This window comes from Grus americana, chromosome 17 (genome assembly GCF_028858705.1).
Source record: "Grus americana isolate bGruAme1 chromosome 17, bGruAme1.mat, whole genome shotgun sequence".
NCBI classification, from domain to species: Eukaryota; Metazoa; Chordata; class Aves; order Gruiformes; family Gruidae; genus Grus; species Grus americana.
The window spans coordinates 6,549,751-6,574,937 of NC_072868.1; the positions used below are offsets into that span (position 1 = coordinate 6,549,751).

General features: G+C 43.9%; 1 protein-coding gene across 5 annotated transcripts in view; it reads right to left on the reverse strand.

Annotated features, from left to right (window-relative positions):
* Positions 1-5,288: 5,288 nt before the first annotated feature.
* Positions 5,289-25,187, reverse strand: part of STK4 (serine/threonine kinase 4) — a 47,867-nt gene continuing 27,968 nt past the window's right edge. For all 5 annotated transcript variants that reach the window (XM_054845033.1, XM_054845031.1, XM_054845032.1 and 2 more), the window contains one exon: positions 5,289-8,513. In XM_054845033.1, coding sequence (XP_054701008.1) covers positions 8,440-8,513 — 74 coding nt within the window. In that variant the 3' untranslated portion in view covers positions 5,289-8,439. The remainder of the gene's footprint in view (positions 8,514-25,187) is intronic.

Sequence of the window (25,187 nt, forward strand, 5' to 3'; positions counted from 1 at the left end):
CAAACCCCAGTGGGACGTGGGGAGGGGCCCCCAAGGAACAGCAGCGTGGGATGGGAGGGTGCTCACACTCCTGACATCATCGAGTCTTCCAGTATCAACGGTTTGTGGTCCGCTCTGTGCTCATTCTGACTGCGAGCTGGGACCAGTGAGCTCCATCGTCTGCTCCGACCAGCTCCTGCTGCACAGTTACTTGAATAAAGGAAGGAGTTTCCCCTTCTCTCCATAAATATTCTAGTAGCAAAATGTATTAAAATGTGAAGACTAAATTACATGTATTAATTAAAGAGCATTATGCAAATAATTAAAAGAGCATGTAAATTAATTTTCTATCTATGCATGGGATGCATACTGTATATTTTATTAAAGACCTAAGTGACCCGCTTTGGAGGCTGGCTTTCTGTTTCGCCTCGTGCAGCGCATCGGCTGGGCTGGGGCCGGCTCAGCGGGTCGGTGCAGGCAGCCCCGGGGAGCAGGAGCGGCCAGGCTGCTCCTGAGCGACCGCAGGTCCCCGTGAGCCAGCTCCAGGCACCGTCTCGGAGCACAGCGGAGCTCCCATGCAGACAGCCCCTGCCTCATCCCTGCCCCGATGGTGGAAGACAGCTAGTCCTTGTGCCTGGACCGCTGGCATCATCCTAGCTGGAGCATTTTGGATAACGTGTCTGCCAGGAGGCCCAACGAACCGGGCGTCCCTGGGGTGCGAGGGAATGGCTCGGAGCTGGTGGGCTCCGGGAAGAGCCAGGCATCGCGGCTGGGAGGGAGGGAAGCACAGAGCAGCTTTCAGAGGGAGAGGAAAGGATAGCAATTAACATTAAAAATGCAGGATGATTCCCAAAGCAGAGCTTGCCCCATCCAAGCGTGGTTTGTTCCTCCATCCCATTCGTTACACACCCATGAAATCTGGGAAGCAGGCGAAGAGGAGCAGAAATTTGCGGACACGCACACTGCGATCAGCAACGCCAAGGGACATGAGAGCTGAGCTGCCGGCGTGAGCAAACCCCGCGCTGGGAGCCGGAGCAGCAGCCAGCCGTTATGTCCCCAATAGCCACTCTTGTTTTAAGAAACTAATTTTAAGCCCAGGCTTGTGGGCCACGTTTTGGACTAAAGGTAGAAAAGTCTCAATTTTAAAAGAAAATATAGTTTAGGTAGCAAGTGTTAATTGCTTAACTCGGTTAAACAACATTCTAGGCACACCGTGGCTGGCAGAAGGCTGGAGGACGGGTGTGCACGTTCCCTGCCGGCTTCCCAGCCGTTTCGCTCGCAGCTGTGGCTGTTAGCAAGGGCAGGGGATCAGTGCCTGGGATGAGAGGGGATACAGCACACCGCAGCTCCAGAGACCGGAGAGGAGCCGGTCCATCATACCGAGAGCTGCGTTCAACCCTGCTTCGTCCCGGCTGCTTGCGTTAGCTCCAAGTATTAACGCCAGGAGGGCTGAAGCCCACGCAGACAGGTTCAGACGGGCTTGTTGTGCTGGTTTGGGCTGGGAGAGAGTTGATTTTCTTCAGAGTAGCTGCTATGGGGCCGTGTTTTGGATCCGTGCTGGAAGGAGTGTTGATGATAACCCCGGGATGTTTCAGTTCCTGCTGAGCAGTGCTGACACAGAGCCAAGGCCTTTGCTGCTCCTCACCCCACCTCACCAGCAAATAGCTGGGGGTGCACGAGGAGTTGGGAGGGGACACAGCCGGGACCGCCAACCCCAATGACCAAGGGGATATTCCATACCGTATGACGTCATGCTCAGCATATAAAACTGAGGAAAGAAAAGGAAGGGGGGGAGACGTTCGGAGTGATGGCATTTGTCTTCCCACATAACCGTTACGTGTGATGGAGCCCCCGGGCAGAGGCTGAGCACCCAAGGAGCAGCATCCCTTGCCAAGCTGAGCAAGCCCAGCACCAATTTTCTCTCCAGACAGGAGATATCCCACCAGCATGTCCGGCTACTTCTGGGGAGGGGGGGGCTGCTCCTTGGGAGCTGGCTCTTCCGTGGTCCTGGGGGTGTAGTTTGTGCTCTGATGCTGCTTGGGCTTTATCCTCCTTTATCCCGAAGGCAGCAGTAAAGGCTGAGCTCGCTCCTGATGCTGTAAGTGGCCGCGGACGCTGTGAAGCAACGGGGTGTCTCTAGGCTGCGTGTCTGCAGGGGACTGGCCGGGGAGGGGAAGACTCGCTGCTGCTCTCCCTGCGTCAAGTGCATTCCTCCACTAGAAGCAACAGGAGGCGAGGATTAAAAATAGAATTAAATCTTTATTCCTTTGAGAGTTTTCCCATTAAAAAAAAAAAAAAAATCCACATGCTGCTAATCTTTCCAAGGCAAAAGCTCCCCCAACTCGGGGGTTACGAGCAAGGCAGGACCCTCCTGTGAGCCCCGCTGCTGCGCTGCAAACGACGGCTGCCCTCGGAGCGGGGCTGGTGTGCGAGAGCTCCAGGCTTGGGTTTGGGAAAGCCACGAAAGATGTTTTCTTTTTTTAGCCTCCTGCTCTCTGTGAAGACATTAGGATTTGTATGGCTATGAGTAACTGCACTAGGAAAATCCTCCCACTGCTGTGCAGACGGATCTAGCAGAGTTCTGCAGAGCAGGGAAGAGCTGGGTGCAGGAAGGTGCCCAGCACCAGAGGAGTGGGTGATCACAGCCCACGTTCGCATTAGCAAGACACTTCTGTGCAGCGATGGGTTGCCAGGACTGGTCTAACTTACTATTTCTAAGGCAAGTAGGAAATTCATGTTCTTTTGCTAATCCCTAATCAGTTTTCCTGAGAGTGACGGCATTTTTGTTGGGTACAGTGGGTAAATCAATTAAACGCTTTATCAGGTTATTTCTACAAAAGCTGCTCTCCACACTCACCAAATGATTGATGAAGGAGCGACTCTCTTGCCTCCAGGGAATGGTGACTCAGAAGTGACCTTATTAAGCTATTTCACATAGCTGAGAATTAGACAACTCTGCTCAAAGAGACAAAGTAAACTTCATTACTTTGTTTAAAACTTCTTCGCCAGCTTTCAGATCCGTGAGGACCCTGAGGATGGTCTGCGCTCTCAGCTGGTTACTGGAAAACCGGGAGATTTTACAGGGCTTGATCTGTAGGAGCAAAGACTCCTGGCCAGCAGCGTTTCTGGGATCTGCTCGTAGGCTCCTGCTGATCTCAGTGCCGGGAGTCAAAAGCCAGAGCTAACTGCTTGAGTATGTACCTGTTAAATCAGCGTTACTTGTAATTCCTGTATTTGCTGAACTATGTATAGAAACCAGTGAAGACAAACAGTGCTGTAAATCAAATATTTTTTTTTTTATAAAATTATGCTCGTAGTAAGAAAGCCCCAAGTTAACTTTAGCCTTTATCTGAACTATAGCTATTAACTTAGTTGTAGGAAACATAAACTCAAGGCTTTCGTACCGTTTGAGATAGCTAAATGAACAGCCTTGGAGGTGTGGAATTAAGTTAACCAAACATGCCTAGACAGGTCACACGATTTCAGGAAATGAAAACCGCAGGTCAGGCATGCAGGGAAGCACAGCACCAGCGATGCATCTTCACATCCAGCCCTCAAATCTGGTGAGAACAGCAGAGGGGGAAAACTGCCCTGTGCCTTTCTGTCAAGATCATCCTCTCTACGGTCAATGAGTGATGCTCCTGAGCTTGGGAGCCTCTCGGGGCTGAGGAAAGGCCCCCCTACAGCTCAGCCATCCCATGATTGTGCAGAGGCAGGTCTGCAAGGGGCTGTTCCGCTGCTGTGAGCACCCTGGATGGGATTCAGGGACTCCGGGCTCTCTCCGTTTCCAGCGCTGTATTGATTTTAATAGAGACGACCTAGAGGGGAGCAGAACAGGCTGTGCTGTTTGAATTGTTTTAAAGTTTTTAAACAAGTTGGCTGTCTTCCTGGGCTCTTAAATTAAAGCGTGATTAAGTCACTTTCAGTCTGGAAAGAGCTGATGGGTGTTTCCTGGTTTGACTCTTTAAAATTTTGCTAGAGTGATTAATGCAATGAAAAATTCTCAACTCTCAAGTCAGGGCTGTCAGCCAACACTCAAAGCATTTATCTAAGCACATGCTCTGACTCTTTTGGCCTGTGGACAGGAGGAAATGGGACAAAATGAGGGTGTAGGAAAGAGTAGCTGGGCATAAAGGACACTGGCACAGCAACACCTGTACCTTAGTACTGATAATCGTTGTGGGAGGAGAAAAACTGCTGGTGACAAGGGTTTCATGGGAAGTTGACTTTCCCCCCGTGGTGGGGAAAAACCTGGCTAAACCTCAGCCCCAGCTCATGGCTACTTGGCAGTTGTTGGTTTTAAGTTATATGCAAGTAATCTTTGTGCAGCGCTGGTCCCAGCACGAAGGGAGCACACGTGAACGCTCCCCTGGTACGGCTGCGGTGCTGCTGCACTGGGAGAGCAGCCCTCCCTCCGTGCTGGGGCTCCACTATATCCTGGTAACGTCGCCGAGAACACGCAAGAGCTCCAGGCTTTCCCAGTTACTAGAAATGCCCGCGGTCTCCCTCCCTTTGATTTCCACGCTCCTTTCTAACATTTAAAAGCTCAAATCTATTTTGTTTCTTCCGGGATTGCTAACCAAAGCTGACTCCTGAATGAATTCTGTCTCCGCTTCGGTTAGTCATCCCTTCAGGACAGATTTAGTAACTGCTCAGGGAAACCGCACAGAAGCCAACAGTTCACCGTTGGAAGGCAGCACCCACTCGCTGTCAACTTCATCTTCTTCCGAGCTAGAAAGCTGAAAGTGCAGCAAGTCGGCCAGAATTAGGCGAACAAGCCTCTGGCCTCACCTGTTGGGTAGGAAGGTGGATAAATTGACACGTACCTAGTCCCGAACCTGACTGCAGGCTCCGGAAAGTTGCTGCAGTGTGAAATAACAGAGCAGAGATAGCAAATTATCTACAGCAGAGATCACCCTCCCCACCTGCCGGAGCACCCCTCGGGGCAAATGAACCTGCTGTGCCCCTGCGGCTCCAGGAAGGGCTGCCATCGCTCCTCGTGGGGGCAAACAGCCCCAAGTGCCACCACGGCTCCTTCGGAACTGCCGCAGCGCTGGCAGCACCTGCACCTGCCCCTGAACTCAAGCAAATCTCTCCTTGAGGTGCAGAATTAGTAGTGTTTTAAGGCTAAGGAATTCAAAAATGTATTTCTGACATGTTTACTGCTTGTATTTATTAAAGCTTATATGCTCCTCCAGAATTTTGCGTAACATTGGGTGACTAAAGGCACGTCATGTTAAAACTTGCCCTGGTAAGCAATAATACACCAGAGTATTTTAATGCGTAAATATGAGTCACGACACCGATGCTTTCAGGTAAGGACAGTTTATTTGTCCCTTTGAACAAATAAGGCAAGATATTTGAGACAGACCAAACAAAATCTCCTGTATCAAACTCAAAGGGGAATGCAATAAAAGTTACTATTTTGTACATATACAAACTAATGACCCAACACTATTATATACAAACAGCCAGACCTTACAAAATAGCATTTCAAGTCAGCACTTTATGCCAGTGTTGCTAATTTCTTTGTTACAAAAAAAGTTAAAGCTACAAACTTCACATTTTTAAGTCTCACACGACTGACATCATCAGTATGTCTGGGTTTCAGAAGCAAAGATAATGGTTTGTCCAGAACACTTTCAGCAATGCAGGAGCACACAAATGCAGTGTCACAATTCAGCAAGCTTTTTGCTTACAAACTCTGTTGGAACAACTTTTCCTTGGGGTACGAGCCTTGGTCTTAGCCTGGAGGACTCTGAGAAGTGAACAGGTACTACACTCCCAGAGACTCTATAAAGGGACTGAAAAGGGAATTATTTTCTCTAACAGATTGAAAATCAGTGAAGGAGAAAATAATTCCTCTGCATTAGAGCTCCAAGTGCAAGAAACATTATCGTCTCAGCCACTGCAAGCATTTAAGAAAGGTTCAAAGACAGTTAAGTCATTGGACCAGTTTTACTTATTTTGGTTCATTTGCTGTATTTTAAGACAATCACATCAGCAAAGCAGAGTATTTCAAGAGTGCTTACATTCAGTTACAGCAGTCACAGGTTGCATATTCCGTAAATAGACACCACCCTGTGGTGTTTCACCTAAAACTTGGGTTTTCTAATGCCCTCCGATCACTAGAAAGTTATCTACACAGTGCAGAGGTAAAACTACTCCCAGCAGAATCTGTTTGATCCACGCCACACACAAGCAGTGCACCGTTTCCCATGTCACATATCCATACATCTATCACACCAGAGGTGTTGGGCCAGATCCATCCAAGTGACTACAACAAGATCCAACACTTGACCAGAAAACTCCCTCCTAAGTTGCAGGAGTTTCTTTGATGCAAAGGGCGCTCATGAATATTGCTCATAATAAACACATGTTTAGGGCAAAACGTATTGCACAGATTTCAGACGAGCACTGTACGAGCCCTGACGTTCACACAGCACCTCATTAAACCTCATTAGAGAGTCAACAATGAAGATTTAACAACAATGAAGATTTTAATTACCTGGCTTTCCCAATTTGAACCCTTCCCGACACTTGAGGCTATCAAATAGCCTGTTATCCCAGTTACTTCAGCACCCCGAAACACTGCCCACTGCCTCCCTTTTCCCTTAGGGACAGCTGGTTTGCTGATCTCCGAAAGAGCTGCGTTCGCACTGCGTATCACGCCGAGACAAACTGATGCAACCAGATCTGCAGAGGGGGTAAAAATGGCTTGGTTCCTTTCACAGCAATGGAGCATACCTGTTAGCAGTAGCCAAGAGTCTGCTCCAAGGGGAAAAAAAAGAGCCTACGGAGGCGTGAAATGAGTATTTCACCTCTCTAGCAGCATTTGATTCAGGAGACACTGCTATTTAGTTTAATTATCTAGGTGATGCACCGAGGTCTAGTTCGGAAGAATGACATGGAAACTGTTCCCTCTATCAGAGCAAAATAAAAATAAATGGGTAGAAATACTTGCTCAGTCCAACTATTTCATCGTATGCTAGATATATCTAAAACTACAGACCTCTGCTTACAGCCCACGGGGCAGAGGCGTCACTTGGTCTCTGCCCTGCAACTGGGCTCTTTGCTGCTTCTCTTTTCTCTCCATTCTACTGGTGTGAGTTAATTGCACCATCCTCACAGCGATTGTACACGCTGGGGCATTTCGTTGATTGAGCTACACTGGGCAGGAATGGCAGGGAAATTTAAAGAAAGAATGCAAGAGCATCCAGAGGAACTGGAAGACAAGAGACTGAATCTCTTCCAGTAGGACATCAGTAATTGTCTTCTCATCCAGATCAACTCCACCTTTGCTCCACCACCATAAATGCACATCTTTGTTAATTCAACAAAATCTTTACTTTCAGTTCAACTTTTCTGATGTGCTAAACCTTGCAGAAATGTGAAGGATTGTGAAATTAAGTTTTTATTCAAGCATCTAAAGATGTAAATCTGAAATGAAGCCCATAAAATATTTCACAAACTGTGGAGATTTTTAAGTCCTCTCAGACACAGCAGAAGTACCTAATTCCTGAGAGAGGTTCACACAACTTCCACCCATTCAAACACTGGTTCCTTTTCCCAGCACTCCAACATCAGCAGGGTCTCCCTGAAGGACAGTTCCAAACAGACAGACAAAGGGGAATCAGATCATCAATTGGCTTTTGGTTTTAAGTCGGTGTGGATTAAATTCCAGAAGGTAATTTCTGATGGAGGCACAACACACTTTATCTACTCGTATTAAGTCATAAAGTACACAAAAAGAGGACAAAACTGAGGTCTTGAAGAAACCACACTTGCTTAAAGCACACAGTGTAAGGCATGGGGCTTATTACAGGCTTTTTAAAAAATGAGATTTAAGTTTCTTTCAAAAGGCTGGAACACTTTGTACATGTTCTCACCTGCTCTCTTCAGTGACCTACAACTTATCAGTACCTTAACAGTAGAAAGATACAGTTAACAGCTTGAAATTGAGTCTGTGTATTCACAAAGAAAAACAAAGCCAACACCCACAAAAGATGCAGCGGTTAATACCACATTCCATATTAACTTAAAACAAAATAGACTACTGAAAGTTCAGTTGAAAAGAGAGTGAGCCAACTTTCATTAGCCTATTTCTATCTGCTCCTCTGATTTAAAAACAATCCCCCTAAAAACAGTAACAAAACTCCTTCGGAATAATGTTTTAAATATATGTCTAACATTAAAACATACCATCAGGATTTTCCACTTATTGGCATTCCTGAGTTCACAAAGGTGCTATGGAAAAATAAATGAGCAGAAGTATTGCCCTCTATTTTGCTAGCGTATTTCAATAGAAATCAGTCTGTTCAGTAGTCATAAAAGCAAGGAGCTGATTGAGGATGGAGGAGTATTCTACCAGCGGCTCAGAAGTTCTGCTGCCGCCGCTTCTTGGCTTCAATGGCATCAAGGATCGGCTGCCGCTTCGACTGGTACTTCTGGCGGATCTCTTCAATCTCCTGCTCCATCATGGGGTCCAGGGCCGAGAGCCTCCGCTGAAGTTCCTCGACACTCCAAGTCTTTAGCTAGCAGGGAGACAAAAGAAGAACACACCGGCGTCAGCACAGCCACCATCCACACACCTACAGGGATTTTGCTGCCCACCTGACAGTCACAACGCATCTTCCAGCAGGAGAAGGTGGACAAGTTCTGCTCCAGACTGCTGCTCTCAACGAGACTGGCATGAGCCTCAGGACACTGGGCTGCTTTTGCTCATTTTACAGACACGTTACACGCTCTGTTTAGTGACAGCATGAGTGTATAAAACAACCAGTGAAATGCTTCTCCCATTGAGTTGTTTTTCTAATGCTTCATTTTGCAGGCTTAGAACAGAAATATGTTACTGAGATGCAACAGAAGCAAAGTTGTCTCCCCCTCCCCTTTCCTTGCAACTGAACTTCCTCCTGCTAAGTGACAAAAGGACACAAGGGAAGAGGGAGGAAAAAAATCATTGATAGAAGTTGCATTTGAAAAAACCCCTACATTTATGTACAATCAGAATTAACCTCAATCATGGTGAGGAATTCGGACTCCTCTAAGCTAGAAATCCCAAAACACACACAACAGGTCACTCTGAGTCAGCCTCAAACTGATATAATATGTAAGTACAATTTGTATTTTCCTGCACACGTGAAGATGTCAGGCTAGTCTGGACAAGCTTCCTTTCACTGAATTCCCTTTCTGCCTGCCCTTGGTTTAATTTGCTCTCTTGTGCATGTCAATTTGCTGAGAACTGGCACAGAAAAGTTTTATTCTGTGATTAGCGATGCCAAGTGTCATGCGGGAAAGTCTAGATTCTCTATAGCTACACCCTTTATATAATATTATAACTTGTGGAACAGACAGGATTTTAGGATTATGGTAAAAAATATGGACACTGGAACTGCTTCAAATGTTCACCTAAGCACCGGTCCTTTTCCCATCCAAGCCCAAGTGACCCCCAGAAACACACGGGAGATGCTGGTTTACGGCCACTGCAGCAGCATGGGAATGACTGTGCACCACCTGCTTTCAGCGACCGCCTGCTGTGGGAACTGAGAACGTGCAAAATAATTTGGGGTGGGGTTTTTTGGGTGTTGGGGTTTTTTTTGTGAACAAAGAAGTGTCAATTTTTAGACTTTCAACAAACGTTGTAATTGAGTGACTTATCTTTACTTCAGTTAAATGCAAGTGACACTGTTGTCCTGGTTTAGCTGGTAATTAGTGAGCTATCACGGTTCTTCAAGCCATTTCTGAACCAGCACACAGGGAAACGCTTGCTGCCTATTATAAGGCAACAACTGAATTACTGGCTGTTGAATGGCAGTTGTATAGTTTGCATCAGTCCTTAAAACGTATGTAAACACTAAAATATGGAAATCCTGATCCTGCTTCCTGAGGTGGAAGAGATACCAGTCCCCAAACCACAAAGTCATCTGTTAGCTCACTTCTCACAAGGTCTTTTGAAATTCTTTAGTGTATTCCACTAAAGAAGATATTTCCTAGTCGCAGTTACAGGATCACAAATCCGCTTTAATAATCTAGGCACAAGCAAAACAAAACCTTTTTAGTAAGGTTATACAGTCTTTTGGCCTCTCCAATCAGCCAACTGTTCATTAGAAAGACAAAGCACTTCCTCCTCAAAGATATACATTATTTATACACATTAATGCAACTTTACCAGACAGCAGTTTAAGTGGATGCATGGCACCAGTTGCCTTTTCACACTAATTTATCATGGAACAGGTAATTATTCACCATTCCCCTTCCTCCCAGCCCAGGGAATTGAACAGTCAAATAAAAATGCAAAAAAGAAGAAAACATTAATGCAAGTACTGAACACATACACCAAGCAGCTATATCGGCTCAAATGGCTGTCAGCTCTCCCAGAGCACCCAGCGCTAGACTTCTAGAAGAGAGTTTTGGAACAGATCTAAAATACCTCGCTCACAGCTTAAGCCAAGTATTAGGTGTCAGAAATCATCCTGGGGCTGCGATCTTCCATGGATGCCCTTTGAACCTTCTCCACCGTCCTCCCGAAGTGCTGGGTGCTGCTTACAGCCAGAAACAAATCGCCAGAGTCGGCGTACCAGACAGCAGAGCAGATTTACAGCGATGGTCTCTCCAGACCCCGAGAACGAGGCAGTAAGAAGAAAAAACTGCCGTACGGATGTTCTCGAACATCATCTAGCATTGTGGGACATCCTTCGTCCATACCAACAAGTCCTTCTGCTAACTGTAAGCAACTGCTTGCCAAGGGATGCAACTGCTCTGACAATTCCTGGGACCGTGTGATTGTCAGGACAGATGGCTAACAGCACGGAAGATACAGTATAGCTAAGTCTGGAGTGGGCAAAAGCCTACAGATGTATATTAATATGAACAAACCAGGAAGCGGGTTACCTGCGCAGACGTGTGATGCAGGACAAAGTAGCTACTTACGGAGCCTGATCATGGGTTAAACAGAACCAGGGTGGTGGGAGAGGGAAGTCGATGCAGGGCAAAAATCTAAGAGCACAGAAACACATCCTGTGTGCAATGCTATGTGTTGATGAGGACGAACTAATTACAGAGTTTTCATCTGGAATAACATGAGCATGACCGTGAATGCCATGCTACTCCTCAAAGAGGCAGAGAAGCCAAAGGGCATCATTAGCAAAAGGTCCAGAACGTGATCGTTCACCATAGATGAGCGGACGAGACTGACAGGCGTTCAATTGCTAACGAACGAGAGCCAAGCGCCCACGCAGTTGCAAAGGACACCTAGCCCTCTGCCCCCACTGTGCTTCAGGCCTGCGACACCACCAGCCCTGGGACCTGGGCTGGGCTATTTCTCAGCTTGTCCTTCCACTTGCACACGCATCTTTAAAGGAAAAAAAAAAAAACCCAGAGAACTGCTTAAACATGATGGCTTCCATTTCACTTTGCTGCGTGGCATTTCACTGGAAGCCAATGCCACAGACAGACTTCCTCCCAGAAATGAAGTTTTTAAACTCCAGCATATCAGTCTCTGCAGTGGTAGACTCCTGGGATCCTGACATTATTCTCTTAGAGAAACGCCAGAAGCAAAATAAAAAAAGAAGGACAAGGACAGAGCATCTCATGACAGACGGTTACTCAGGGTAAAGCCTCAGCGCTGAACAGCTGCAATTAGAGCTGGTTTTAGCCACGGGCTCAGTCCCATTCCTCTCCTCACTTCTCCTCAGCAATTCTTCTGTTATAAGAAGTTGTAAGTGTCTCTGGAAAAGCTATCTATTTTTGTCCACAGCGATCAAATAGCTAAGACAAACTTTTAAAGGAAGGAATCTCATTTCAAATGTAAAGGCTGATATAAAATACTTGTTCTAAGGTTGGTCAAACACATCTATCAACAGGGAGAGGAGGCAGCGCAGTGAAACTGTTCAAGCAAGGTTGTACGTGCAGAAAGCTAATTTTTAACCATTTGATTTAACAGTTGTATTTTTACTCAAGGTTTTGAGAATGATCTTAACTCTGTAAAAATGCCCAACTGAAGACAGATGCCAGAGGTGCAAGCGTTCACCTGAAAGCCTCTCGCACACGGCCACGCATGCCCTTCCCTGCTCCACAGGCTGCAGACACCACTGACAGCAACACCTCGTTTTACTATGCTGATGATTTCTACTATATAATTCAGAAGGACATATATAATTACATCCTTCGGAAGGACATAATCTATGGTCTTTCCATGCATATGCAGTTAACGATGGACAAAACAGGAACAGATCATTTGATATACAATTTCTTCTTCAAGGAGAAGATTCGTGAGCTATTCATGACATCCCTTTGCCAGCATTTCAGACAGACTTGCGGATAACTACTCTGCTGAACAACGTTCACCTCAAACTGCTTCTGAGTTACTGTCCTTTCAAATCAGCATTTTAAAAATAGGGGGAAAAAAAATACCACTTGCATTTGTTCCAGTCAGGGAAAGTGTCACTGCAACATGATATTCTACTGAATGTAAACGAATCTAAGCAGCGAAAGGAGAATAAATGAAGGCTCTCTGCAGACACGCAGACACAGGTTCAATATCCAAGGGCACCATGGTCTGAAATTTATACCTATGTCCTGAGCAAGAGGTGGTCTAAAAACCTCCACAGTATTTCTTAAACAGACCATGCCAGATTTGTATTTCACACATCATCTACTGTAAAACACAAAGCCTAGAGAATTAGCTCAGTGCCTTCCCAGTCCCCAAGAAAAACAAACAAAAAAAACAATCAGTGAAAACTTTTTGAATTAGAAGCCGATGCAAATGATTTATCACGGTTCTCTTGGTATATACAGTCTTTGCACTGAAGAGCACCCATGCCTGGTTTTCCTACAGCAGGGGCTGGAGCTTGACCAGTTTGGGATCTGGCACACTCCTCTGGTCCCTCGATGGCCCTTCAGCAGCACAAGGTCACCACTGACTGGGGTCACTCTGCACTACTGACATCAATACCATGTCATCCTCGAGTCACTTCAGCTATCATTCTTATTTGCTCGTTTACCAAAAACACTGCCAGCAAAATCCTCTTCCTGCATGAATTATAAACATCGAATATAAACGAGCTGTTTCCCAGCAGCTTTCACACGTTTCTCCCCCAACAAAGAGTTTCAACAGAGCACTAACTCACTGGCTGCACAGGAATCAGAAAATATTATCTTGGGGCAAGTGAAAAACATGTTCCTCCTGCAACCTGCTTGTTACTCGCTCACATTGAATCTGATCCCTAGATTTAGCACAAAGCCTTTTATTTGCATCTTTGCAACGTTTCATGCTATCCGGGCTTTGTTTTTAAATGCTTAGAAGTCCTGAAGCTTGTGCCAAACATGAACCCTCCATCTCCAGGGAGGGGATGCAGTTCTTCTCCCATCATCATGGCCCCTGATTTCTGATTCCTGTTTTATAGGAATATATATGACATTGGTGAGACAGGGTTATTTTCCTCATGGTGGAAGAGTTTTGCAGGAGGAGGATATTTTCAAGTCTTGATACTACAGCAAATCTTACAAATAAAATTAGGAAGTTGCTGTCTCCTTCCTTAGCCCTCTAGTCATACCCCTCTACCATAACTTCTGCGAGTTTGAACACTTGTCTTCCACATGCAGAGTATTTTCTGAATATCCTCCAACCTTTACCACCAGTAGCCTGTGGCTTCTTAGAAAGGCAACACCCAGCTGCAGCAATCGGTCTGCCCTTCACCCAAATATTCCAGGTGGCATTTACTGCTCAACATAACTCAATGTCAAACTTGTAAGTTTTAAATAGCCTTTAGAAAAACTGACTTTAGCAATTATCACTTCATAAGGGGCAGTGGGAGTTTGAAGACTAAAATACAGAAGTAATAAAATTGCAGCTTCCCACGCTACACAGGGAAATAAATTCTTAGTGGAAAAGATATGAGCTGGGTGGGAACTAAAGAAAAAAAAACCCCAACAAATTAATTGTCTATTTAGCACAGCTTTTATTGTTATATCTTCCTTTTCTGCCTAGTTTTACACTGCAATCTAACAGTTCTTGACTGCATGCCCAGCAATCAAAGCCCCCCAAAGAAACTGAGAACATCTTGAACCATAGTAATAGGGAGCACAACTCATTTATGTGCGTGTATTTAGACAGGCAAAATCCAAACATGGCTTGAGAAGTGTTTTTTATCCAAAGCAAGTTATCCAACCTATGCTAAACATTAAATGCCAAATAGAAATTTGCTGCTAGAGATAATGAAAAATATTACCAATGTAAGATAGTAGCAACAGGCTACTTCGGAAAAACAAAACAAAAAAGAAAACAGCTCAGTGGGACTACAATTTGTATGGAAGCACATCTGAGCCCCTCACGGGAGGCTACTGATTATCACAGGAGGCTACTGGTAACACCAGAAGTGGCTATGTATTAGAGATAAGTAGAAAAGAATTCCTACAAATAGTCTAGTAAGTGTTCAGATGTCCTTTGGGAAGGGAGGCTCTTCACGGAAGAGACTAATTAAACTCTTGCTTCACTTGACTGTGGCTATCAGCAATGCTATCAAGATGCTTCCCTTCCCATAAAAGCAAGGGCACCCTCGTACTTCCTCTCCAGATCCTGCAGATCAGCTCGATGCAAATCCACCTCAACTTCTGAACTTTTCTTCTATCATCTCCTCAAGCAGAGTTTTATTTCTGGGAGGCAATCACTCATTGGATGCCACTTCCTGCAACTATTTGTAGCAACCACCTCAGAGCGTAATTCAGCCCGCAGCACACCAGAGTGCATGGGTGCTGTAGAAGACCACGAGCTAGGGAGAGGTGTCAGATCTCGAGGATTCATGAATGTGAGCTCTGACGAGTGTAAGAACTGAGATTATTCTGGAATTAGTCTTCTGTGACTTGAAAGACTGGTTAAACATGGTATCAATTAAATGCTCGTATCAAATGTACTCTGAGGGAACAGATTACTGAATAGTACTATGCACCTTTTTTAAACCAGCAAAAAAAGCATTCAATTTCTCCGGCCAAAATTAAATGTAGAGGGTGATTTCTCATGCTAAGCAGTGCTCCAGACTTTGGGTCTTGAAAACGGTGATATAAATTGGTGTTGGAATAGCATGCCATTTTTTTTTCCTTAGCATTTTTCCTGAAATGCTGGCTCAATACCATTTGGCATACTTTCAGTCACTGATCTAAAAATTAAGTGCCTTGTTCTCATTTATGTTTCTAGCATAAGGAGGCCTCGATGTAATGTATGAGCAGGCATTAACTATTTATTCCCTGTAAGCTGTCCAAGGCAAGGGACACAAGAATCTAGGAACCTACAGGCACTTACCGCCCACTTTTCATCACGATTGTCAGGTCCCTACAACTTCACAAATCCGTCAAGCAGCCGTACTACAAAGGGGCTACAGTAAATGAGAACAAACCCCAGTGCCTACACAAACATTAATTATCTTGATTTTCCAGCCCTTTTAGCATTAGCATGTCAGTGAAGTTTCTCACTGTTATGAAAGCAGTGGATGAAATGCAGTCACTGTGGGATTTCATGCAAGATTAAAAATACAGATATTAATCTTTCAAAGGATTTGAAAAATAAGTCTCAGCAGCACAAGCTTCTGCTTTTAATGCATCTTAATTATTTAGGCAATGTGCTAGCAAAACACATCATGGGCTGCAGCATCCAGCACAAGTCAAAACAGCACTGCAGCTAAAACTTCCCAAAGAAAACAGGACAGGATCTGTGATCAGTGCACATCTGGAGACAGCTGTTTCAGACCACCTCATCTGGACAGCAGATGACTTCCCACAGAGAAGTAACACTCAACTTTCAACTAGCTCAGCATATGCTCTAGTGGCCAAGTCAACTTAAGTCAGGGCAAGTCAAGCAGCTGAAACAGTTAAATGAGTCCAATCACAGCATCACTTTTTGCGGAGGACGGACAGACACTAACACACTCAGCAATCGATCTCTAGGCAAACTGGAAAAAAGTATTTTAATAGAGTTATATCGGAGGAGACCCAGGCCACCTCAGATGACGTGTTTGGGCTAGCTTTACCTTTCACAAACGGGGAGTTTTATGGCTACTGAAAGTGAAACATCTTACTGCTACAATGCCAGTAAGGATCCTGGTTATTTTCTAGGTAGCTCTGCTTATTTGATTAAAATATAGGTGTATGATACTAGACCATTGTATCTGTACTATTCCTACAGAATTACTGGAAGACTGTGCCATTCTCCTTCCTGCCCTCCTCCCTGCCAGACACACTACAAACACCATGTCTAAACTGGAAACTTCTCTGTCCTGCATCTGCAGGAAGGACAGCAGCCAAGACCTCTCTTTTCAGCTTAGCAAGGCTTCTCTCAAGCTGCCACACGATCACGGGCTGATGGGCTTCTTGGGAAGCTGCCCCTCCATTCGATGCCTCTCGCAGCATCAGTACCGCTTCACTGATGGAGTCTCACTCCCCAGCAGCTGCCGAAGCTGCTGCTCTGCTCTAGCAAGAACTGCCTTAGTTTTAGTACTCAACTCTCTCTCATTTCAGGCTATATTTACACCCGCAATGTTTGATCCTGCTGGGCCCTCCTCAAGCATACTTTCAGAAGCTAATCCCTGTGACCGCTCTGGAAGAGACATACGTACATGCTTTAGATACAGGACTGCTCCTTCACCAGTTAAGGGGCATCTCTTCTTTACTTTCTCACCCTCCCCGCAGTTTGGAAGTTTTCCCCCATTTCTCGAAAGCCTGTAAGAGTTGGGGGAAGCTTTGCTGTTGGCAAGATGTCAGAAAATTCCCAATACAGAAACCAATTTCAGAGGATTATAGCAAACACCCACATCTCCCTGGCTACTCTGGCTACCCAGACATAACCAGGCAGCGATTATGCGGAGCGGTTCCCCACAGAGCAGAGCAGATTGCACAACTGTGGGAACACCATAGCCTGCATCAATAATGCTGGCATCCCCAAGCTGCTCTTAGCCAAGAATTGCACTTTATTAATCCTTACTGTAATCCTCAAAAGGCTCAAGAAAGTTTTGGTGTTACAGCCAGCAGAGCCATATAACCTCTGCATACCATTATTGCCCTCAGCATTGTACAGAAGTTATATTAAGGAAAAAAAAACCTCCAAAGTTGTAGTCATTGATATGGTGGTCATATAAAAAGAGCAATGCATTTTAATCTTCTGAGCTCCAAGATTAAATTTCCTTTTTTAACCTTAATAGCAATTATGAGTATGAATACTGTTACTCACTTCCAAAACCATCCCAAGTACCGTAACACACTTAATCTAAACAAAGAAAATGACAAATTATGTCAGTGTTATTCTGCAGCACTGAACTTCAAGAAGTCCAAACCTTAAAATCCTTTAGGGACTTAGAAAGTGGCTGACTAATCCTGTAACCACAAAGACAAGTTATCTCACTGGGGTTTTTTTTTCAGTAACTGAATTAGAAACCAAGCTAAAAGGTCAGCCTGTCTGGACAAGTTAAAAAAAAAAAAAAAGGCAAAAAAGGAGCATCACTTGCTTATAAAAAACACTTGCTTCCAAGAGATTTGATTAAGGAAAAACACAGTAGAGTTTTTTTTTTTCCTTCTCCAAGTGATTATGCTTTAATTTTCTTAAGTAAGAGTACCAAAATACCCCTGGACATGCTAAAATATATCATGTCATTGGGCTTTCAAGATCTGGCTAGCTGCACAAATCGACTGTAAAGTACACAGCTGACCAACCTGGGGTTTTTTTTCCTTTTTTTTCAAGAAAAGCAATCTGACAGAAAATGCTGATTCCTTTAAACCAAATAAAATTGTCTACAAATCTGAGGGGTTTAACTACGTTCTGCTAGGAAGGGTACGTGGGTCTGTAATGGAGCTTCCTTCCCATCCAACATACCCTTTCCTCTTCTCTCCCTTGTTCCTAAGGGCTCTACTCACCTAAGGATTAACAATTAATTTATTTATTTAGGATTACTTATCCTGAAGAAGTAAAAGTAAGAATACTGAAGTTAGAGCGATTCCCTCATACGATACTGCTCAGTGTACTATCACCATGAAACACAAATGTAACTGAAGTGGTAACCAATTAGTTAACACTAAATTAGTATGTGAATACAGTCTTCCATTACTAATGTGGAGTGAGAAGTTTGCTGCTGGTCTGTGAGCATCATTAACTTATTTGAAGACTGGACACGCTTAAATCTGCAATGCACAGTGAAGGTCTAAGACACACAGTTTCAGTTTCAAAGGTGAAGACTATATCATCCATGGTAAGCAGGCATTACAGATAGGCCAAAGTTGTTTAAAACTATCTTAACACTTAAGAGTATTAACCTTTATTCAACAAAAGTTTTTAATGTGAGTCTTAGTCTCTCCATTTATTCCTGACTCCAGGGTTGCTGCTGAAGGGGGTGTGTTTCCAGGAGGGCCACATCAGTTCCCTACCTCATGTACCCAAAAGCGAAGCTCGTTGCAAAACCCCGGTTCAACACTGCTCTGCCTCTCCTCCTTCACTAAGGGAAAGGAAGAAATAGCTGCTATTTGGAAGCAAGGGAATTGGGAGAGAGAATTAAAAGCTTTCTGAGGAAAGACTGAATTACAGAGCTTTCCAGCGCATCTTGAAAAATAAATAACTGCATGACCATGGGAGAGGTTGTCATCTTTAAAACTAGGGGCATATGTTTAATATCTCAGAGACAAATATTTTTGGGGGGACAGTCCCCCCGTGAACCATCTCCATAAAATCCATGTCGCAGGAACCTGCACGCCTTGCCATGCAAGGTTTTCCCAAGTGTTCACTATTACTTGGGCATCTATTTATAATGATTCTGTATGATGGCAAATCACAAACCCAGAAGGAATCAAGCACTCCATTCCCAAATAATACCCCTTTCAGACTATATCAGTCTTTGTGTATTAGGCTACTCTTTCTCCCTCTTTCTTGAAGGTCAAAGCTTGGGTTTTGAAGCCATCTGATCACTGAGGTTACTGAAATAAGTGATACCCTGGCCACTGGAAGTAGCCATGGCCAACTGCAAATTCCATTGTCTTCTCTGTGCGAGCAAGACCTCAAACATGCCTCACACATGATGAAACTCCCCCCGCAAAGTCTGGTGAGGTAAGCAGGAAGACACTCAGTAATTACACACACTGGCAACAAGCAACGTCTAGATTTTTCTGCAGGTTTTATAGCAATAGAAGAAGAGGGTGCACAAAGGCAAATGCACCAGGTCCAGAAGTCAGAGTGGAGATAACTTTGCTCCTCCACAGGCCATCAGTTCAGGCACTTGTCTGGATGAGACCCTGCCTATTGGAAAATATTTGCAGAGGCTTGATGGAGACCTTATCCTCAGGCTTTGCCCTTATGGTCCAGAGACTCCATCCTCCAAGAGGCGATCCAGAGCAGCTATATTAGGCTCCTGATGCAGAGAGTCCCCAAAAGAAGCCCTTTTTGCTACAGATGAGAAAAACCTGGACAAGCTTGTCTTTTTAAGCTACATTACCCTTTACAAACATTTGTACTGACAGATGAGTTGCAAGAAGATTTTAGAAGCATTTCAAATAGCTCTCGTTTGAGCAGCAGTGTTCTTTCTTTAAGGAAGATGCTGTGCCAAGAACACATCCAGCCTTGAAAACAGATCTCAAGGCATAACAAGGCTCAAACAGGTTTTCTAAAGAATTCAGTATGCTCAGAGATTTTTTTCCAGTGTCACACCTTCAATTATTAATCCCTCTTCCCTTTCTCCCCAAGCAGAAATGCACGTTGCAGCCTGACCTTAAACATACAGCAGTAGTGGAACAAATCCCATGATCAAAGACCCTGGCTGAAGTTCTGTTAGTTCATCCACAAAACTTTCAGTCAATGTCTCAGCTGATTAGATGCTACAGTAGGAAATGGGACTCCAAGATAGTCCAGGATGTTGAATTTACAAGTCTGAACACTCTCATATGAAGTTGATTTCAGGTTACATTATTTCAGTCTCCATTAAGGGCTATGACCTAAGCAATGCAACACAAACAACAGCAACTCATTTTAACTTCCCACTCACTGCAAGTTTCATTTAAAAGCCTTATGTCACAGAATGCCTGCTATATACAAAAATATAGCGGAAAAAAAAAAGAAATTTTGACAGCAAGTAGTGGCAGTAAATGCTTTGCAATCAATGTCAGTATGCACCAAAGTGAAAGCAGGTGGTGAGCAATGACCCTGTTACCAAATGGAAGAGAGCAGAAATCTATTCTCTTCCACAACAGATCTAAGAGTCAAGCCATTGAACTATCTTTCTCAATTTCAAATATTGCTAACAAATTTTAAAATGAAATGTGGTATCTTCCGGGGTTTTTTTTGTTTTGTTGTGTTGTTGTTATAAATGGAATTTAGAAAGGTTTATAAAACCTACATACATGGAGCCCGCTGTAAATCCCATCGGTGGTTTGAAGCAGCCGTGAATTTGGTGAGGTTTGCAGTAAGGCTCAGAGTGTCTTCCCCATGCAAATGTTACAGAAGATTCAATACCACTTAACAAACAATAAAAGAGATAAGCAAGCTGTTCCTGGGCTTATTTTTAAAATGACTGTATGTTTGATTACAAGGTGACAAAATGAACCATTTTTCCTTAATAAAGATGTCACAAGTTAAAAGTATTTGCTGGGGAGAACCTACTAAATATGCTGAAAAGGTAATGCTTAAAAGACACAAACAATTAGCAGAGTTTAAAAATTCTTGGCAGATGGCTGAAGAAAAAAAAAAAAGGAAATCCATTTAAGGGACATCAATGTTATGAATCAAGGCAGGTGACATTTAAAACCAATGAATAAAACATCACAAAAACCCTGTCTCTCTTTATAAATCATACTTCACAGTGGAAACTACAGCTAGGTACTACACTTTAAGAACTGCCGCAATTAGCAGGAGATACCATGGGGGTACAATTTCAGGTTTGGAAATTAATAGTCGTCTATTCTGGACTGTCTTCTGTTGTCAGGAAAATATGCTTTTTACTAGAGTCTGTTTTGTTTCCCAAAAAAATTATGGTCTTAATACTCTCCCATTGAATGAAAGCTTCATTTTAGATTTAGCACAGCACAAACAAGTTTACTTGTTTCTCAACTAGGAATGAGCCCTAGTTCCATAGGATCTAGACAGGGATATCTATCAGCCATCCCAGATCTGGCTTTATCTCTCAAACTGATGAATGCCCTAGCAAATAAGTTCACTTTACAATCAAAGTAACACTACTGGAAGAAATTAGTGCCTGAGAAGTAATTTTTATTCCAGCCAGCACTGGGAAAAAGGGGAGTTCATTATAGATGAAGGGAAGAAACTTTTGGACAGAGAAATCCCTGAAGATGCACTCAAAGTGTTTGGTTTAGTCTTGGAAAAATGTTATTGAAAAAAGCTCTACTTTAACCACACTTTTTTTTTTTCCTTCTGCCAAAAAATATACACATTCAAACGAGTTTTTGGAACAGTCAATCTTCACTCATCACACAAGGGTCAGAGTAACTTGCTCTCTTAAAAAAGGAGGAATGTATTGCAAGTTTCACAATAATTCAATAGACGTCTCAAGATTATTTGACTCTAAAATAATCCCATTTAAATGGCTGCAAATGCACACACTCCAATAAAGGTTTTTATATTCCTGTCCAAGTGGACAGACTCTCTGGAGTCTTAGTAACTAGTTCAGTTTACTCACTTGAGTAATTTGGATGGGAGAAAGGAGGAACAGAAAGATTAGTGTAGAGGCCTGCATCTGACACCTTTACCAAGCTGCTTAAAAGACAGAAGTAAAAAGGAGATAAAACTCAGAGGATCACAGTAGAGTCAGGAAACGCTATAAAATGATAAACTATAAAAAGTCACACAACGACAGCTTACCCATATAATGCAAGTACTTTTCTTCTAGCACCTGCCTTATCCATGTATCCTCAACATGCCATCTTCCTATTGCTAGAAAACACCCAAAGACCAGTTCCAACAAAATAAAAGCCAATTACTTCATCTGCCATCATTTTAAAAGCCTGCAACTGTACAGAAAATACTCCCAAGCTTTAAATTGATCGAACTTTTAGAAGGACGAAAGGTAGTAAAGCTATAAAGCATCAGTATTAGATTGCTAATAAATGCTATCCAAATGAATGTTCAAGAGAAACCAAAGACATTGAATGTTCCAGGTACTGGTAGACAACAAGCTGTTCAGAAGACAAATGACACCTTCACAGACAGAATACAATAAATTAGAGACTCTGGTCATTGTAAAGCAGGATGTGTTTACTGTTATTGATAAGCAATAAATCACCTGCCCTCTAACAGTTCCTCCCTATAAATCACTTCCACTGAAAGAAACAGACGGTTCCAGTATGCAGCCATCCTTCACCAGAGCCCTGAGCTGGGAGAAGAAATACACTGTGCCGAGTGATCTCCATTTTTAACTGCAGTCGTTCCGCAGCAGCGTAGGGGAAGGAGCAGGGCAATGCAAGAGACGTTAACACTGTGCACCGCCAGTACCAGCTGCAGCTTCTGCAGATTCCTGCTGGGACTGAGCAGAGTACAGAGCTGCAGGGTGCACCGGTCACTGCACGTCCCTGGCTCGGACTCCAGCCTGCAGTAATCCATCGTGGCTGGCGTTCGTATGCCTGGACCACACCTGATATGAGTAAGTAGGTTCTGATCTGCAGGCGTGGTCTGTCTACCAGCAGACTCAAAAATACAATATGATCCTAATGCGATTTGCTTTGAAACTATTAAGCTTTCTATAAACTGTTCAGTACAAACATCAAACTCTTGCTATCACACCAATACCTGGCTAACTAAAAGGAAAAGGATTCACATTCATGATTTCATCGCAAGCCAACAGCCATTTGTCCGAGTGAACAAGCTGAAGACACCATTAGACTAACACACTTTCCTTCTCTGCTGGTAAAGATACCAGAAGGGGTTTTACATATTTATTTATTTTAAAATCTTTTGTTTCCTATGTAATGTTTCAAACTACTAAGTAAAAGCATAGAAATGAGGATGTTAATGAAAAACAGTATATCCCAGATGAGAGCAGCATAATGAAACATTGTCTCAGTAAATGGAAAATTATATTTTTCTTTACTACTTCAAGAAAAATAATTATACCTCCACTCAGGTAAGAGGAAGGCTCGCTTTCATTTACATTATACTTGTAAAAAAGAAAGATCTAAGCAGTAGCTGTTAAAAGCTCTGGCTAGAAGCTGCTTATAGACAGACACAAAAAATATCAGAGTTTCCTATCAAGTAAGCATAAATGGACATACAGTTATTCAAAGCTATTTAAAGGAGGCTGCAGTTGCAATACCAATTCTTGCAGTGCAGGCAATTCAAGAACTCCAAAAGATGCATATATATTTTTAGAAACTGGACTTTATTGAAATGTAAGCGGTTTCTTCATGTTTTGCTTCAACAGTTTGCCAGACTATTGCTTTGCCTCTTACCTGAACAAACTGCAACTGCGAAATATGTTTCTACTGCTCCCTCCTTTGTCCCACTGGCTTGGTGAACCACCCAATTCCTACAGCTCCCTGCTCCAGGAGCCCCTGGCAGGACACAGTGGAAGGAAGAGGAACACTGTCTGGAGCAAGAGCTTCTAAACAAAACCAAAGACCACAGCAAGTAGTCTACAGATGCTTTTGAAACAAAGGTGCCTTATTTCAAAATTAGTAAATTTTAAGAAGCACAAGCCAGGGAGAAGTCAGATATCAACAGCAAGCTGTGCCCCAAGCACTTTGGAAAGACAGGTCACTGGAAAGTGATCCGTAGCTGTAGGATCAAACCCAGCCCTTGCTCCAACTCCTGTAACTCAGCAAAGCCCCTTCACTGCCCATCTCTGGCAGTCGGTGAGGTGGAGACAGGAACTGTTGCTTGTACGGGAGGGCTCTGACTGTGCAGCCCTGACAAAAGTGACAGCTGATCAGCACCTGCATTCTTCCCCTCAATTAGAGGCAATTAACACCTCCTGCTTATCCTTCCCTCTTTTGCCCTGAAAAGATTTCAGAAGCAACAGTCCTCCTGTTTGCAGGACAGTCTTCCCCAGCAGTAGAGAAACAGATGATGCTGCGCTGAGAAATGATAAAGCCTGTTTCGGGACTGGGGGAAATCACACCAACCTTTCCTGCGCAAAGAAATTCCCATCAGCAGACACTTCTGAAGAGATGAGCTAGCGCAGAGAACAGCACTCACAGCATGGAAACACAAGACCTGAAACGCCAGTTCGCTCACAGCAGACCAAAGCGTGGTGAACCTGTGGACAAAGGCCATGACAACAGCCATCTTCCAGAGACAGCCGAGGGATTTGCCACATCTACTCCTTCTGCAAACCTTGACACTCTCAGGGGCATACATTAATTTTATTTTTGTAAGGAAGAAAGTTCTGCTCCAAAGTTTTCCTGCTTCAATGAGAAAACCTGTGAAGGTAGACCCTCTTCATTATGCCAAGGAGAAGGAAAGACCCAACCTACTGGCTGCTGCTAATTGCAGGAATAGGAAAGGTCTGATTCACCAAGACCTAGCAGATGAAAGCAAATCAAGGGCTTCCCAACGGAAGCAGGATACTTCTCAGGAGAGAGACATAAACCTTGTTTCTGATTGTCAGCTTCCTTCCCAGAGCTGCGGCAGCAGGCTGCGGATTGCCAGTGCAGAAAACGACTGCTGATGGCTGCAGATCCCCACTGAGGTGGTGCATGGCAGTGCTTTCCTTCAAAAACTCAGCTATTACCTGGTGTTCTTCCAGTGAAGCGCAGACAGCAAGAGCAGCTAAAGAGAACGTAAAAGTGTCTGTACCAATTACGCTCTTGGCACAGGCAGGAACGGTCAGCAGATATACAGGTGCTGGAATCAAAAAAGCCTTGGAGCGAATGGCCTTGCATAAAGCCTGCTGAAAGACTCGATGTCCTGCGGTTCTCGTGCTCTAATGTCTGTTAAAAGTTCAGGTCCTATTTGACTCCGCATCCAAAACAATCTGCTAGGATCCTTAATTAGCACAGACTCGGTGATGTAAGAAAAAATATGAATTTCAGTTACAGCAAAACCTAAGCTCAACACCACAGGTATTAAAAAAAAAGCAGTTGCATCATGATGGCAAAATTCAAGACTGACAGGGGCACTACTGCCACTCATTTTCCCCAATGAAACCACGCTCAGGAAATAAAACTGAAAAGGTTTCAGTATTATCATAGCTACCGTAAGACACGAATGGCTGGAACCTGCTAATTTGCTAACAAACCCA